The 13,375-nt window shown below is 33.1% G+C and overlaps 1 protein-coding gene across 1 annotated transcript in view; it reads right to left on the bottom strand.

The window, feature by feature from the left end:
• The window catches only part of GRIK2 (glutamate ionotropic receptor kainate type subunit 2), a 361,868-nt gene that overhangs the window by 128,856 nt on the left and 219,637 nt on the right, over nt 1-13,375 (bottom strand). Inside the window, exon 12 of the mRNA XM_066315185.1 lies at nt 8,048-8,271. Within this exon, the coding sequence (XP_066171282.1) occupies nt 8,048-8,271 (224 nt within the window). The remainder of the gene's footprint in view (nt 1-8,047; nt 8,272-13,375) is intronic.

Raw genomic sequence — 13,375 nt, 5'->3', positions numbered from 1 at the left:
ACCTCGGGGAAAAAAGCAAACAAACCTAAACAACAAATGAAACCAAACAAATAAACAAAATACCATGCAACAGTTCAGCTGCTGGTTGAATTAACTTTCTAATACATCAGACACTCTGTAAATTCATACACTGGTGCTAATGGAAAAGGAATCAGTCAATTAGGTAACTTGAGCATTTTCAAATTACCACTCACACCTAATTATTAACAAAATCTTTTGGAAACACTGTGGTACATCCTTGGATTCTTGATCCCTATCCCAGTAGAGCCTTGTGTTCTGTTCTTTAGGTAGGGGAACTATGAATCTGATGAGAATGAGGTTTTGCATATCTCATGAGAAAACTGCTACTTTGCATTATGGTGAGCGTTACAGTTTCCTTCTCCCCACAAATACTTATACATGCCAAAAGACATGAAATACAACCAAATTTAAATTAAAGCAAATAAACCTTCTGTCCCCTAACTCCAAACACATAAGTGGCACTGGCCTTTCTCAAAAAGATCATTTTAGCTTTAAAAGCATTCAGCTTCATGTACAGAGAAACCTTTCTCTTTAGGCACATTTAATATTCCATGCTATCATATGCTACATAAATATACGAAGTGCCAAGCCTAAACTTGTGTTTTCTTTTCTTGGCACATATAGAGGAAGAAACCTTTGACAAAACAGAATTAAATTATTCAATTTCAAAAAAGCTGAATGTGCAGCACTTTTTTTGGAGACTCAACATATTTTCAAGCAAGCTAATTCATAGAAGTAATCCAATATTCTTCCTGTGTATATATCTTATACATATATCTTAGTAATATCTTAGTATATCTTATGCTATATATCTTAGTAATTAGCAAGGATTAATGCACTGTAAAGAATTTTTCAAAACTAAAAAAAGGATGTTCCTCAGATGTCTTTTTACAAGCATGGACTAAGGCAATATTTGTTAATGGATGTTAATAAAGCACAAATAAATTAACAAATCACTGCCCATGCTAGATATGAAACATTATTTTGCATGATGCCATAGAACTCTTGATAAAACAGTCTTCAGATATTGACTCACTTACAGAAATTTTTTAACCAAGACATTTGAAAACATAAAACTAGGTAGATGACAAATACCTTGCTTTCAGTTAAACTCAATTAGCTAAAGGCAATTACAAGTCTTTTATGAGAAATATCACTGTTTTGACTGCAGAGAAACTTTCAAAATAATTTTCACTGTGTGTATGTTTATAACATTTTAACTTGGCCATAGAGTGTGCAAAAATAAAATCACAGGGAAGTGGGCATCTAAACTCAATTATGAATAAGACAGAATTACGTGTGTCTGAAAAGAAATGACAACAGTGTGGTATCATATCTTTCAGTATCTCCAAGCTTCTTCTAAAGATGAAGGGAATGCAAATGTAATTATTAAATTGTCACAGGCAGTTAGAAATAATGATTTAGATAAAAAATGAATGGTATTCAGACAAATGTCTAGCAACGAACTCTGTGAAACACAATGAATCAAATAGAACAACTCTAGTCAGTCAAAAATCAAAATAGAAGGCCACTGAGTATACTCATAATTCCATCAGCTATTCATCAATGAAAACCTAAAAGATTTTACTTAGATGGTTTATCCAACTGAATCCTCTTCAAGAGCTTTAGTGAACACCCTTGAGATCTTAAGATTCAAGATACTGTTGAGATTCAAAAGCATATTTAGGATCCTGACATGTTTGGGCAGTGAAATACTCAGTGAGATATGTAAATGATTAACCGAAACAAAGAAGAAATCACAGAATGAAAAGTAGTTCAACATGACTTCGGAAACAACTTTCCATAGATACCCTCAAGAGTCTATGAAAGACTGCATTGCAGTGTTCCATCAATATGGACAGGAAATACATGCTTTAAAATACGTAACACCTGTATGTAGGAAGTCATAATAGTCAGAATGTGTACTTAAGTAAGTGACAATGAAGAGATTGAAATGCTGGTAGTAACAGACACAAAATTCCTTAAAGGATGAAAAAGAGTCAGAATTTAGTGCAGCCATTAAAAATGCCTACATTCTTGGATAATTAGTAATGGATTGTAGAGCCTTGTGATGTCTTCAGAATAATGAGAAAAAAATAACAAGAAGGGTAGAGTTTCTAGGTCACCTTCAATTCTAGAGAGTATTATTAAGATATTTCTATACTTTTCATTAACAAAAATTAAAATCTGATTGGGATAATCTACAAAGGAACAAGAATTAAGATAAACATACTGGTGAAGCACCTGGATAAAAAATGCATATTATAAGATGTTTTCCTTGAGGGAGAAGTCACCAAACCCACTGCTTTCCTAAAATACCTACATCATGAGAAGCAGAAAAAAAATCAATTTCTTGACATAGGAATCCAGAATTGACTCTCTTCAAGTGAATATATTTTTCTTCTTCAATATGCATATAGAGACTTAGCCAATGGGGAGTACTATATTTTCTGTTGGACTGCTAAAGCAGTTGGTTATGATTTTTTCAGCCAACCTCAGTGAAGTTATTTCAGTATTTTTGCTGGTATCAGTTTCTTCTGTTTTGATGCACGGCAAGTAGTATCTGGGAATTCAGATTGATCTACCACCAATATAGGAAGAACTGGGGAATTTTACGCCTAAAATATAAGGATATATATGTTAAGAAGTTTAAAGGCTAAAAAGTTTTCTCTTACTGTGATCTCAGACAGTAATAGGGTAGAGGTTATTATGTAGATACTGTGCTTGTCTGTAGACTCATAGACCTCCTGGAAGTCATGTCTCTTCTTGATCAGCTGGAGATCAAAGACCAGAAGGAGACTGGAAGCATTCAGAAGTGGTTCAGGCTTAGAGGGGTTGGGATGAGGAGCCCATACTCAGTTTCTTATTTTTAAACTATAAATTCCATAAACTAGCACTAAATTTCTTCTGGAAGAGTCAGAGAGATCAAAGCATTCTTCCAAGTGTCAAAATGCAAAGTGAGAGATTGTTGCTTAACTCATTGCTATACATGTCCCCCTTTAAGCCATATATCCTCATCTAGAACATTTAGATTTTATAGCACTGATTGTGGTCTAAATCATAACCTCTCAAAATAATTACACAGTCTAGATGATTACTATGAGAAGGAATAAGTTTTCTTGCATTTTTCATATAGAAAAGGGATAGATCATCAAATCTGTGTGCTAGCCACAGAAAATTACTTAATTACTCAAATACTGTTATTACTTATACAGATTTATGCTCGTATAAATGGCATACAGCACAGTAAACTATTTAACCAATTTAAAGTTTACTTAGAAGTATCTGAGCATATTTGAAATAACATGGACAAGTCTTGCTCACAAAATTTCCAGTGATTCCTGTCCAGACAAGATAACTTCATAGTTATAACATTTATCGTTATAACATTTAGCAGGATCAACTAAGTAAGAAACAAGTTCTTAATAATTTGCTTAGGAGTGCAAAAAAATAAGATATAGCTGCTGTGTCTTCTTTATATTACCTCATTTATTGAAACTTCATTTGAATTTTAGAATTCTAAAATTAAAATGTCTCAGTTCTCATGTTAAGGAGAAGAAATTTAGTTCAGGATGTAAGCTTTCTAGAACATTCTCACAAATAATTTCTTGGTACAGCAACACAAATGTATCAATTAATAAAAAAAAGCTTAAGAAGTCATCAAAGAGAGAGAAAAATTCTTGTCATGCAATCTGCCAAATACACTTGACAAAACAACCTCAGTGTTCCAGAGGCTGGCACAATTTGGTTTTTTTTTACAGAATAGCATTATTCTGAAAGGAGGATAAGGCAGGAAGTCCTAGCACAAAAATGTCTTACACGTAAAGGAAAATAAGCCCTTTAAAATGACAACTCATGATTCAAAATTATCAACTATGGCAGTGAGCACAGTTTAATGTATATTTGCACAATATTCACCAATACTTCAGACAGCTCAGTGTAAGAAGCACAAGAGCTCAATAGTGGAAAATTATATCCAGGATAGGTTATCTGCTTCACATCTGATATGTAATATAAAAGAGAAGCACCTTGCTGAGGCAGATGTATCTCTTCCAGTTTTGAAGATAGGTCACTAAAGAGTAAACTTCTTCAGGACACACAGAAATGTCCGCAGCAAAAAAAAAAAAAAAAACACCAAAAAAAAAAAAGACCTTACTGCACAGAGAAATCCATCAGTGTTCAGAGAATAACTTGAATAACTTGATATCCAGTAAATTAGGCATAAAATTAATTTAGTCTCCCATCTATGTTTTCAGGAAAGATATAAAAAGACATGGATGTTTAAAATTATGCATTAGACTCATAAGTACAATATAGACATAAGAAAACACAGCTGAAAAATAATTTTGAAAGCAATTTAGGAAGCAAAAGCAAAAATAGAAAATCTATGTAAATAAAACACATTAAGCATTTTTCAATGCATAAAACTGGTTTTCTTCATATTGCCTACAGAGAAAGGGAAGGATCTTCCAGTTACCAACATATAAGATTTTGCAGGCCAAAAATAGGAAGTGTCTTTTTCTTGTACACAGACTGATGGAAAAGAAGGGACAATATGTGTCCATGAAGTTGATATACAACACTCTAAGAAAACAGCATGTTGCTTAGAAATGGAACAATGGCTTGCAGCAACAGATAGAAAAAAAAAGAAATTCCACTAATTGAGATTTTTGATTACACAGATCAGAAAATGTTGTGTAATTGACAGAAATCCAAAAAACAGCTGGTGTGCTTTACTGAAGTCTTAGTTTTCCTTCTAGTCATATCCAAACTGTGAATTTAACTGGTATTCTGAATCGAAGAAACTAGTAAAGGCAGAGGCATAAAGGTATGGTATTGGAATACAACAGGATTTTAGATGACACAAGACAGTGCTAGCAGACACAAAAAAGACAATGCTATCTAGCACCAGAAAGATCTATTACTGTTGCCAAAAGAGGAAAAAAATGCTGTATGAATTTCTCAGTTCACAGGAAATGAATAGTGTCAAGCAGACTGGGTTTAAATATCAGTCATCAGTTTGTATAACAAAGCAAGGAACTTCCAGAAACTAACCACCCTAACTACTGAGGTTCAACATCAGCGATAAACTAGGTTAAGAGGTTTTTGTATCTATGGAGAAAGCACAGTCAAAGGATGACAATTAAAGAAAAGTCTTTGTACAACACATATAAGTTAATCTTACACACAGTGCAAAATCTGTCTGTTCAAAAGTAGAATCATCTTTTTGGAGAGAACTACAAGAAGAAAATAAAATAAAAAATCCCTCCAGTTAACACATAGATCTTTCTCAGCTTGTCTTGCTGAGTGTGCAAAGATTGCCCCTCTTTACATATGGTACTTCAGTGCTCCTTCAAATAAAGAAAATAACTGATATAGATTTATGTTATATTTCTCTTTCTGTGGAAGTATTTTCAGCATTTCATTCCTAAAGGTTGCTGAATCTTTTACTAATTTCTTCATCTTTCCTTAAATATCATCATACCACTAATTAATGAGTGAGATCCAAGTGGCACAACAGAATGGTACTTTCCATTTTCAACATACGAACCCCTTATATGTCAATATTGGTTGGAAGATGTGATGAAACAATAATATCACAAAACATTGGACACAAAAATGGGAGGTTTCAATTTTAAAATAAATACTCTATACTGAACACTCTGATGAGTTGCAATTACAAAACATAGTATTGTTAAAGACATACTAAGTACTGCTCCAAAGACACACCTTATTATGAAACACACAGTAATTATTATAAAACACTGGTAGTTAACATCCATTATGGAAGAATTGTTATGGAATAGAAATCTTCTTAATAAGCAACTACACTACCACACTTTAAAGTATCTCTCTATACATGGTAGATAAAATTTTTGAATTGTCTTTGCAAACAGCTCTTTAACTTCTGAATGTGCTTCTCTCTTTCTGCTTAGTATTCAGCAGGAAATCCAACTTTTAATTTTGACCTGCTTCCTTTTACGAGCAATAATGTTATGAACATACTATTAAGCTATTCTGCATTATGAATAAAATCTGTAGATTGTCTTTACATAACCCTACATCTTTTATTTCTAAATGTGTTACCAATATTTAATTGTACCAGTTAAGAAATATTGAAAATGTCTAGATATGAAAGCTAGATATAAATTTATGTCTAAAAAGATATCCAATTCTACAAATACCAAACTTTGCTGCTCACTTTTGTATTTATACAGAGTATAAAGATATTCTGTATTGCTTTACAATGAAGATAATGATTCCAATTGCATAAGGAATTTATGGTATTCATCACAAAAAAAAGACAAATGAAAAAATAGTCAGCATTATTGGTCTATTATCTGGTGCTTCTATGTAAAGATAAATACTCTTTCTTGTTCTGTTAGTGAGCTCAAGTGTCCAAATATCTTAATCAAAGAAACCAAAACAGAGTCTTTAGGAAAATCTATCTTTCAAAAAAACATATCAAGGCACATTTTCAAAGCATAAGTAGGAATTCAGCCATACAAATCCTACTAACATTAGTAAGAGCTATCTGTCAAAAACACTGTGCATCATGCTGAATATGTTCTTCAGTGATAGCAGTAGGGTTAAAACTTCTAGACATCTGCATAAATATTTTACGTGAGGGATTTCACAAGATATCAGTTGTGATTTATGCTCAGCTGTGTTTTCAGAGGTATCTGTATGGCAGGAACACCTCAGAAATGATTGTACTCTCTGGTTACATAGTCCACTAAAATACAGGGGTCTTTCAAGAATCTTTCAACACAGCTCTGGCTCTTTAAAGCAGACTTTTCAAAAAAGTACACAGTAAAGTCTTTCATTACAAAATATGTTTCAGGGTGATCTATATTATTTTAATACCACATGTACTTCATATACAGGTGCTAAATTACTTTCAAATTCCTAAATATATTGCTTCTCCCTAATATAGGAATGATACAACTTCTCCAAAATTAAACAGAGAGTATCAAAGACAGATGGAGAACCCTGATACTAAATACAGCACAATAGAGAAAGAGATATATGAAGATTCTTCTGTGAAACACAGAACGAAATCACAGAAATCTCAGGGCTGAAGTGAGATTTCATTATCAACTCAAACAAAAAGACCCTATCTTATTAAAGAGATAAAAGCCAATAGAGTTTATACACATTTGATTAAAAAAATTGGAAATTGCTACAAGGGGAAAAGAGATTACATACTCTGTTCTGATTTCTTTCTCTTGTTGTCATGACAAAAGTCAAAGTTGCATGTAAGTCTGTATTTATGTGAGCATCTGAACTCAACCCTAATGAGCTAAGAAGGAAAAGGTAGACATATAGGGATTTTTTGACAAAATATACCTTTCTGCTCATTTGTATTGAAAAAAAAACAGATGAAATGATGAGCCCTGTATATCAAATCAATTATAATTTAAGAATTGATATATTGAGTTACTTAATTCCAAAAGCTCAGCTAAGCTTCCGAAGACATTCCACTCAGAGACTTCAAATTCTTTGAAGTACCTCGGGAGTTTTACCTATCACAAAATGTAAAGATAAATATTGTTACCCTACTTCAAATATACTAATCTACACAAACTGTTTTGCAGCTGGTAGTGGCCCAGGTTTGATATCTAGAATTAGCACAGACAGCTAAGTACTAAAATTGAGATTGACCACCACAGCATAAAAACAAGTCAGGGTAACAAAATGAAATATGTAAATGCTGGGTTTCTAAATGCAGACTCATTGGGAAAAGATATTTTGAAAACTTTCTAGTGTCTCTATATTTGTAAATTAAAGAAGAAATCTAGCTAGCATACTGAAGACTTAGGGAAAAAGTCTGGTAAAATACTGGAGACTTAGTATGGCAGTGGAGAATATTAATAGTGAGAACCCTCATCATTATTCTTCTGTAAACCATTAAGTTTAAATATAAGAGTATGAAAGTAAGAAAAATTTTGTGACTTTTGACAATTATTAGTAAGAAAAAATATGGTAACAATTGCCAAAAAAATCACAAAAGTTGACATGTTACCTGGCTATGACAAAGAGCACACAACTGACACCCAAGTAAGCCAGCAGAATATACATCCAGATATCAGGGGAGAGAGGATTCAGGAAGGAGAAGACGCCCGGGTTTGTACCATTGGGCTTGCGGTACAAAATACTTATTCCAAGAGTCATAAAGGGCTTGGAAAAGTCGATGACCTTCTCACGAACATAGGTAATTGCCAATGGTGCAACTGCAAGGTCAGCTTTCTGTTAACAGAAATACAAAAAGAGAAAAAGGCCATAAGTCAGAAGAAACAGGCTGAAGCAGACAATCAGATTACGCAAAATACAAACTCTGTGTGGAGGATGTTTATTCTTGTACTAGGTTGCCTGAAATTGAAAACTCTCTTCTCCCTGTAAGTAAGGTAACAGATTTATTCTACTTCCTCTTTGCTAAACTGACACAGCATTTAGAAAAAATTAAAAGCACTGCAACAGGGATACAAGTAAAGAAAAATATTGTACCTTGCAGAAAACATGAACATCCATTATCATATACCTTAAAACTTTATTAATTGTGCATTTCAATGTGTCTTCTCTTTGTCACTCCTTCACTGTGTTCTTTAGAAGCAAATATATTTGGGAAGCAGATGTGAATATGCTACAAGTGCAGGAAAGGGCCAAGAGGCAATTCTCCATATTTTAGAATAAAAAATGCTAGTCCAGTTAAAAATGGAGACCAGTTTAAAATTGAAAGTTAAGAATTGCTACACCTGCAAGGTTGTTGAGGATGTTCTAACAAAGTACAACTGTCCTTACTCATTTCTGGGAATCACTACAAAACTTACAGATAGTTATTAATCAATTAGACTATTTAAAATGAAATCATCAATTGAATGCATTCTGTCAATTAACATTTTTAGTTAATTGTTTTTTAGTTTTGGTTATTACAGGAATAATTCATATGAGATTAATAAATGGCCTATGCTATTCTTTTAATAAAAACCAAATGGAAATCAGAGTCAAAAAAATTGACAAAATCTGCTTCTTAATCTCTTTCAACAGCTCTTGAGACACTCCTGTGCATGTGTGTATGCATTTGTGTGTGTGCACGTGCACAGAAGAGGAAAGTTCAGAGTGAGAAAGTTTGCATTACAAAAGCTGGAAAGCTGTAAACCAAGAATTCCTTATAAACCACACATAAATATAGATATGTAATTACAGAAATTGTATAGCTACCATGGAATACTGTTATCCAAGTAATATATTCAGGTAACATAGCTGCAAATTATACCATTTTCAGGATGTTTGTTTTAAGATACAGAGATACAATTCCTAATAAAATAAATTAATGTATTTATGTATTTTTTCCTCACTTGGCATTATGCATACTGTGTAACATTCAAAATTCCATGCAATGTAGCATTTCAATGTTCCCTTTAATTTTTATTTTCTCACCTCAAGAAAGTTCTTCACTGGTCTATTCTTGTTACGAGCATTTATATAATTAGATCTACTGTAGTCAGTTACAATGTGAAACTCTGTTGGCACTGCTAATTTTATTTTTTAAGGGTTTACTGGTCAAAAAAATTACATGCACTCCATTTCCATTGGTATTAAGAACTTATAGATATTAATCAAAACAGCAAGGCTTAATTCCACAGTGAATGGCTTTTTATTGATTGCATATTATTGATGATATTCCAGCTGATGTAGAAAGAAAATGTTAAAGCAAGAAACTAAAACTAATTTGAATTAAAAGTTACAGGTCAACATGCAGAAGTTTGCAAAACAAACAACCCAAGCTATTAGTCTGAGGAAAGTAGCAGAGCTTAACTTGAGTCTGAAGGCAGCTGACTAGAAATTGTCAGGAAAGGCAGCTTCTCAAATACAGAGAAATTAGATCTTTTGGAAGGCTATTGGTAGATGTGAATTTTGATCGTATTATATTAACAGAACCTTAATGAATAACAAATAACTAATTTTAATAAATACCATAGAAAATCCGGCCCTTGGTCATTAGATGTAAAAAATCCTATATACAAATTAATATAGGTTGTAACTATCTCTAGTGAAGCCAAGTTGCAGATGAAATTAGAGAAATAATTGATTGAGAAATAATATGTCTCACATGACAGAATAGAACAGATATCCCAGCCTGAGAGGACAGGTATAAAATTAATGTACATAACTTGAAATCTCAAGATTCTCTTCAAAGCTGAGTAACTCTGTTTTAATACTCTTAAATTAGAATATCACAGTAAGAAAAATTAGGCAGCTACAAAAAAAAAAAAAATCCAGAGTCTTAAATAACTGAGGAAATTACTAACTTAAAAAGGTAATGTTACCACATGAAACTTTATTAATATCTTTTTTCTCCAAAACACACAATTCTCCTGGCAATTCTTTAATTCTGAAAAGAGCACTATTTGCAAGTATGAGAAAGCAAGGGCCAAGTTTCCAGAAGCACAGAGTACCAGTTTCTCTCACACTCAGTTATAATGAAGATATACAAGGAAGAGGATCCTCTTTAGTTTACTTCTAGAGACGCATAGGGGAGGAATGATGTAAAACTAGTATTTTATCTATATATATCTATTTATATATCTATATATATATCTAAATATATATCTATATATTTATCTATATATATATATCTATTTTATCAATATCAGTTAAAATTTAACAATATTAACAAATTAGTATATCCTAAAATGGCTTTTTGAGAAGTTCCATTACAAAGAATATTTGTCTCACTTGGCAGTGATGGATAATTTTATTTTTTATAATGAATGTATGCATGCTTCTATTCTTTAAAATAATAAAAACATCTATCTATCTAAAAACACAGTCCATAATAGCACTTACACTTTCTTGAGATGAAAGAATTTTTTATGACAGGATTGGTGAAGTAAGTAAGCTAGTTGCTACAAAGAAAAATTCTGCACCAACTGAAGGTTACAGTAGTGATTAGAAACAGTCTGACAAGGGCATTCCAACATGAGGCACAGTCCTGAGCAAAATGGAGGAATTGTACAGGCTACTGTACTATGTGCTAGAGGACTGCACTGCAGATAATGTGGTGTGGTTGTGCATCCTCTCCCTTCCTGCCTCACACCACCCCTCAGGAACTCAAGAGCTCCTGACAAATCTGGACCAAACCAGCTGAGCAGTGAAGCACCCCCTTGATCATAACAGTAAGGCAGTAAATCATCCCTTGAAAGTACCAGAAGCTCATCCATGATACAGGTAGGAACAACCCTGACCATAAAACCTACCTGACCAAGGTGGAGACAAAGGATAAGCATTCACACATGTGTAAAGCTTCCCTGTCCTGCTACCATGTGCAGTTGTACAATGCTCATTCACCAACAGCTCAGGTATCCTTGATTTATTTCAGATATAGAAGTGCCCAAGGTAGGCTAAAGTCATCCTCCTTTGCTTCTTCACTTACATTTCACTTCCAAGCAGCTTGTTCATCGACCATTTTACGTAAAGCAGTATTCAAAGTAAAAAAGGGAGGACATTTTTTTTTCACTTATATAGGGCTGAAATTTGGTACATAACCTCTAAGGATAGAGATTTTAAAATTATATGGAATTCAATCTATGCTTGCAGCAACAAGTACCATTAATGTTGAGTAGTGTATAGCTATAGCATGCACAAAAAGTTGGTATTTGCAGAAATTGGTGCTTTTCTGTGAAAATTAACTCTAAAAAATCCAGAGAAACCATCACAATAATTTTGGAGGAAATAGAATTTTGAAAGGATTTCATAGCTTCTACTACTAACACCAAGGAAAGGAAAAGCAAACATGGATTGAATTTCCTTTTGCTGATAATTTTCTGAAAAGCTTTTGTCTCACCTATTTTATTCAAAAGAAACAAGAATTTAAATACAATCTAGACACAGGAGCAATAAAAAGGCTAAAAACTCCTTTCATTAGACACTACAATTACACAATATTTCACCATAATAATTGAGGTTTTTTACCAATATAAATGGAGTCTTCTGGTAAAAATTTTGCTCCTAACATTTTGCATTGATTTAGCAACCATTAATGTTTATATTAAAAATGCAAAGGGAATCATACACTATTGGTTCTCAGTTGTTTATTCAGTCAATCAGACAATCATATTGTAATTATGTAATATGCACAGAGCTACACATACACTGAAAATACATTTAAGTAATTTTACTTCTCTACAGGCAGCAATGCACTTACTGCCTGCAATTATTCTCAAAAATAAAGGGACTTGCCTTTTTCAAAAAGGAAAATTTCATAAAGCTTTTATTTAATCCACTATGTTTCCTCAGCCAAAGACACTAAGCCGATATGAAAACTTCTTCAGTCACCCCAAATTTTTGAGACTGTTAACCTGAGTTGAATTTCAGTCACGTTTCCTTTGGAGAAAATGCATCCTCAAGATAAAAGAGGAAGGCTAAAGCACAGCTTCAATTCTTTAACCCTGTCTAACACTCTTAATGCATAGAGACTTTATGCATTATTCCTGTTCACAGAAGTGCATTTCCCTGCCACTTATTTGAAAAGATAAGATCTGTAATTTGCTTTTAAGCTTACAGTCTATCCTAAACTGCCTTGTTCATTCTGCTAAGTTATCAAAAATTTTATACCCCACAAGAAATTTTTGGTCTTGTCACAAGATCTTCATTTCCTTTGAAACCACTGGGAATTTATTAGGGCATTATTGGTATTTTTATTTTAACTAGCCACTTACATTACTTTGACAGAAATTGTTTCTCTACTACCTTTCACAAGATAATAGTACAATTCAAATGGGGAGAGATCAGGAGGTCTCTAGTGCAATTTTCTGTTCAAAGCATCTACATGGATGAGACCAGTTTGCTCTGCACTTTACCCAGTCAGTGTTGAAAACCTCCAAGGAAGGTGACTATGTGACATTTCTGGATTAGCTGGTCCACTGCTTGTATATACACATAGTGAAAAAGATTCTACAGACAAGCAGTGGAGCAGGCTGCTTAGAGAGGTTATACAATTTCCATCCTTGGAGTTTTTCAATTTATGCTTGTTGCCTTTGGTCTTCCTGACAGCTCTTCTCTGAAAAGCCCAAATGTAGCTTCTTGGTAACCTCCTCCTGGAAAGCTGCTACTAGAAATTATTGCCTTTGCCAAATTTGAGTAACATACTATAAAATTTAAAAAAAAATCCAGATTTGATAGCTGAATTTAGATGTCATAACTTCTTATTTGTGGGATCCTGATAGGTATAATTTAAACTTAATTTCTAACAATACCCCACATAGATGGAACAGTAGCAGTTGCTACTTTCTTAACATAATAAAGTACTTTAACATAAGAAAGTGACATATGATTATAGTTTCAATAGATA

This window comes from Sylvia atricapilla, chromosome 3 (assembly GCF_009819655.1).
Source record: "Sylvia atricapilla isolate bSylAtr1 chromosome 3, bSylAtr1.pri, whole genome shotgun sequence".
Taxonomy (NCBI): domain Eukaryota; kingdom Metazoa; phylum Chordata; class Aves; order Passeriformes; family Sylviidae; genus Sylvia; species Sylvia atricapilla.
The sequence above is the reverse complement of the archived record's forward strand: the minus strand, read 5'-3'. Positions and strand labels throughout refer to the sequence as shown.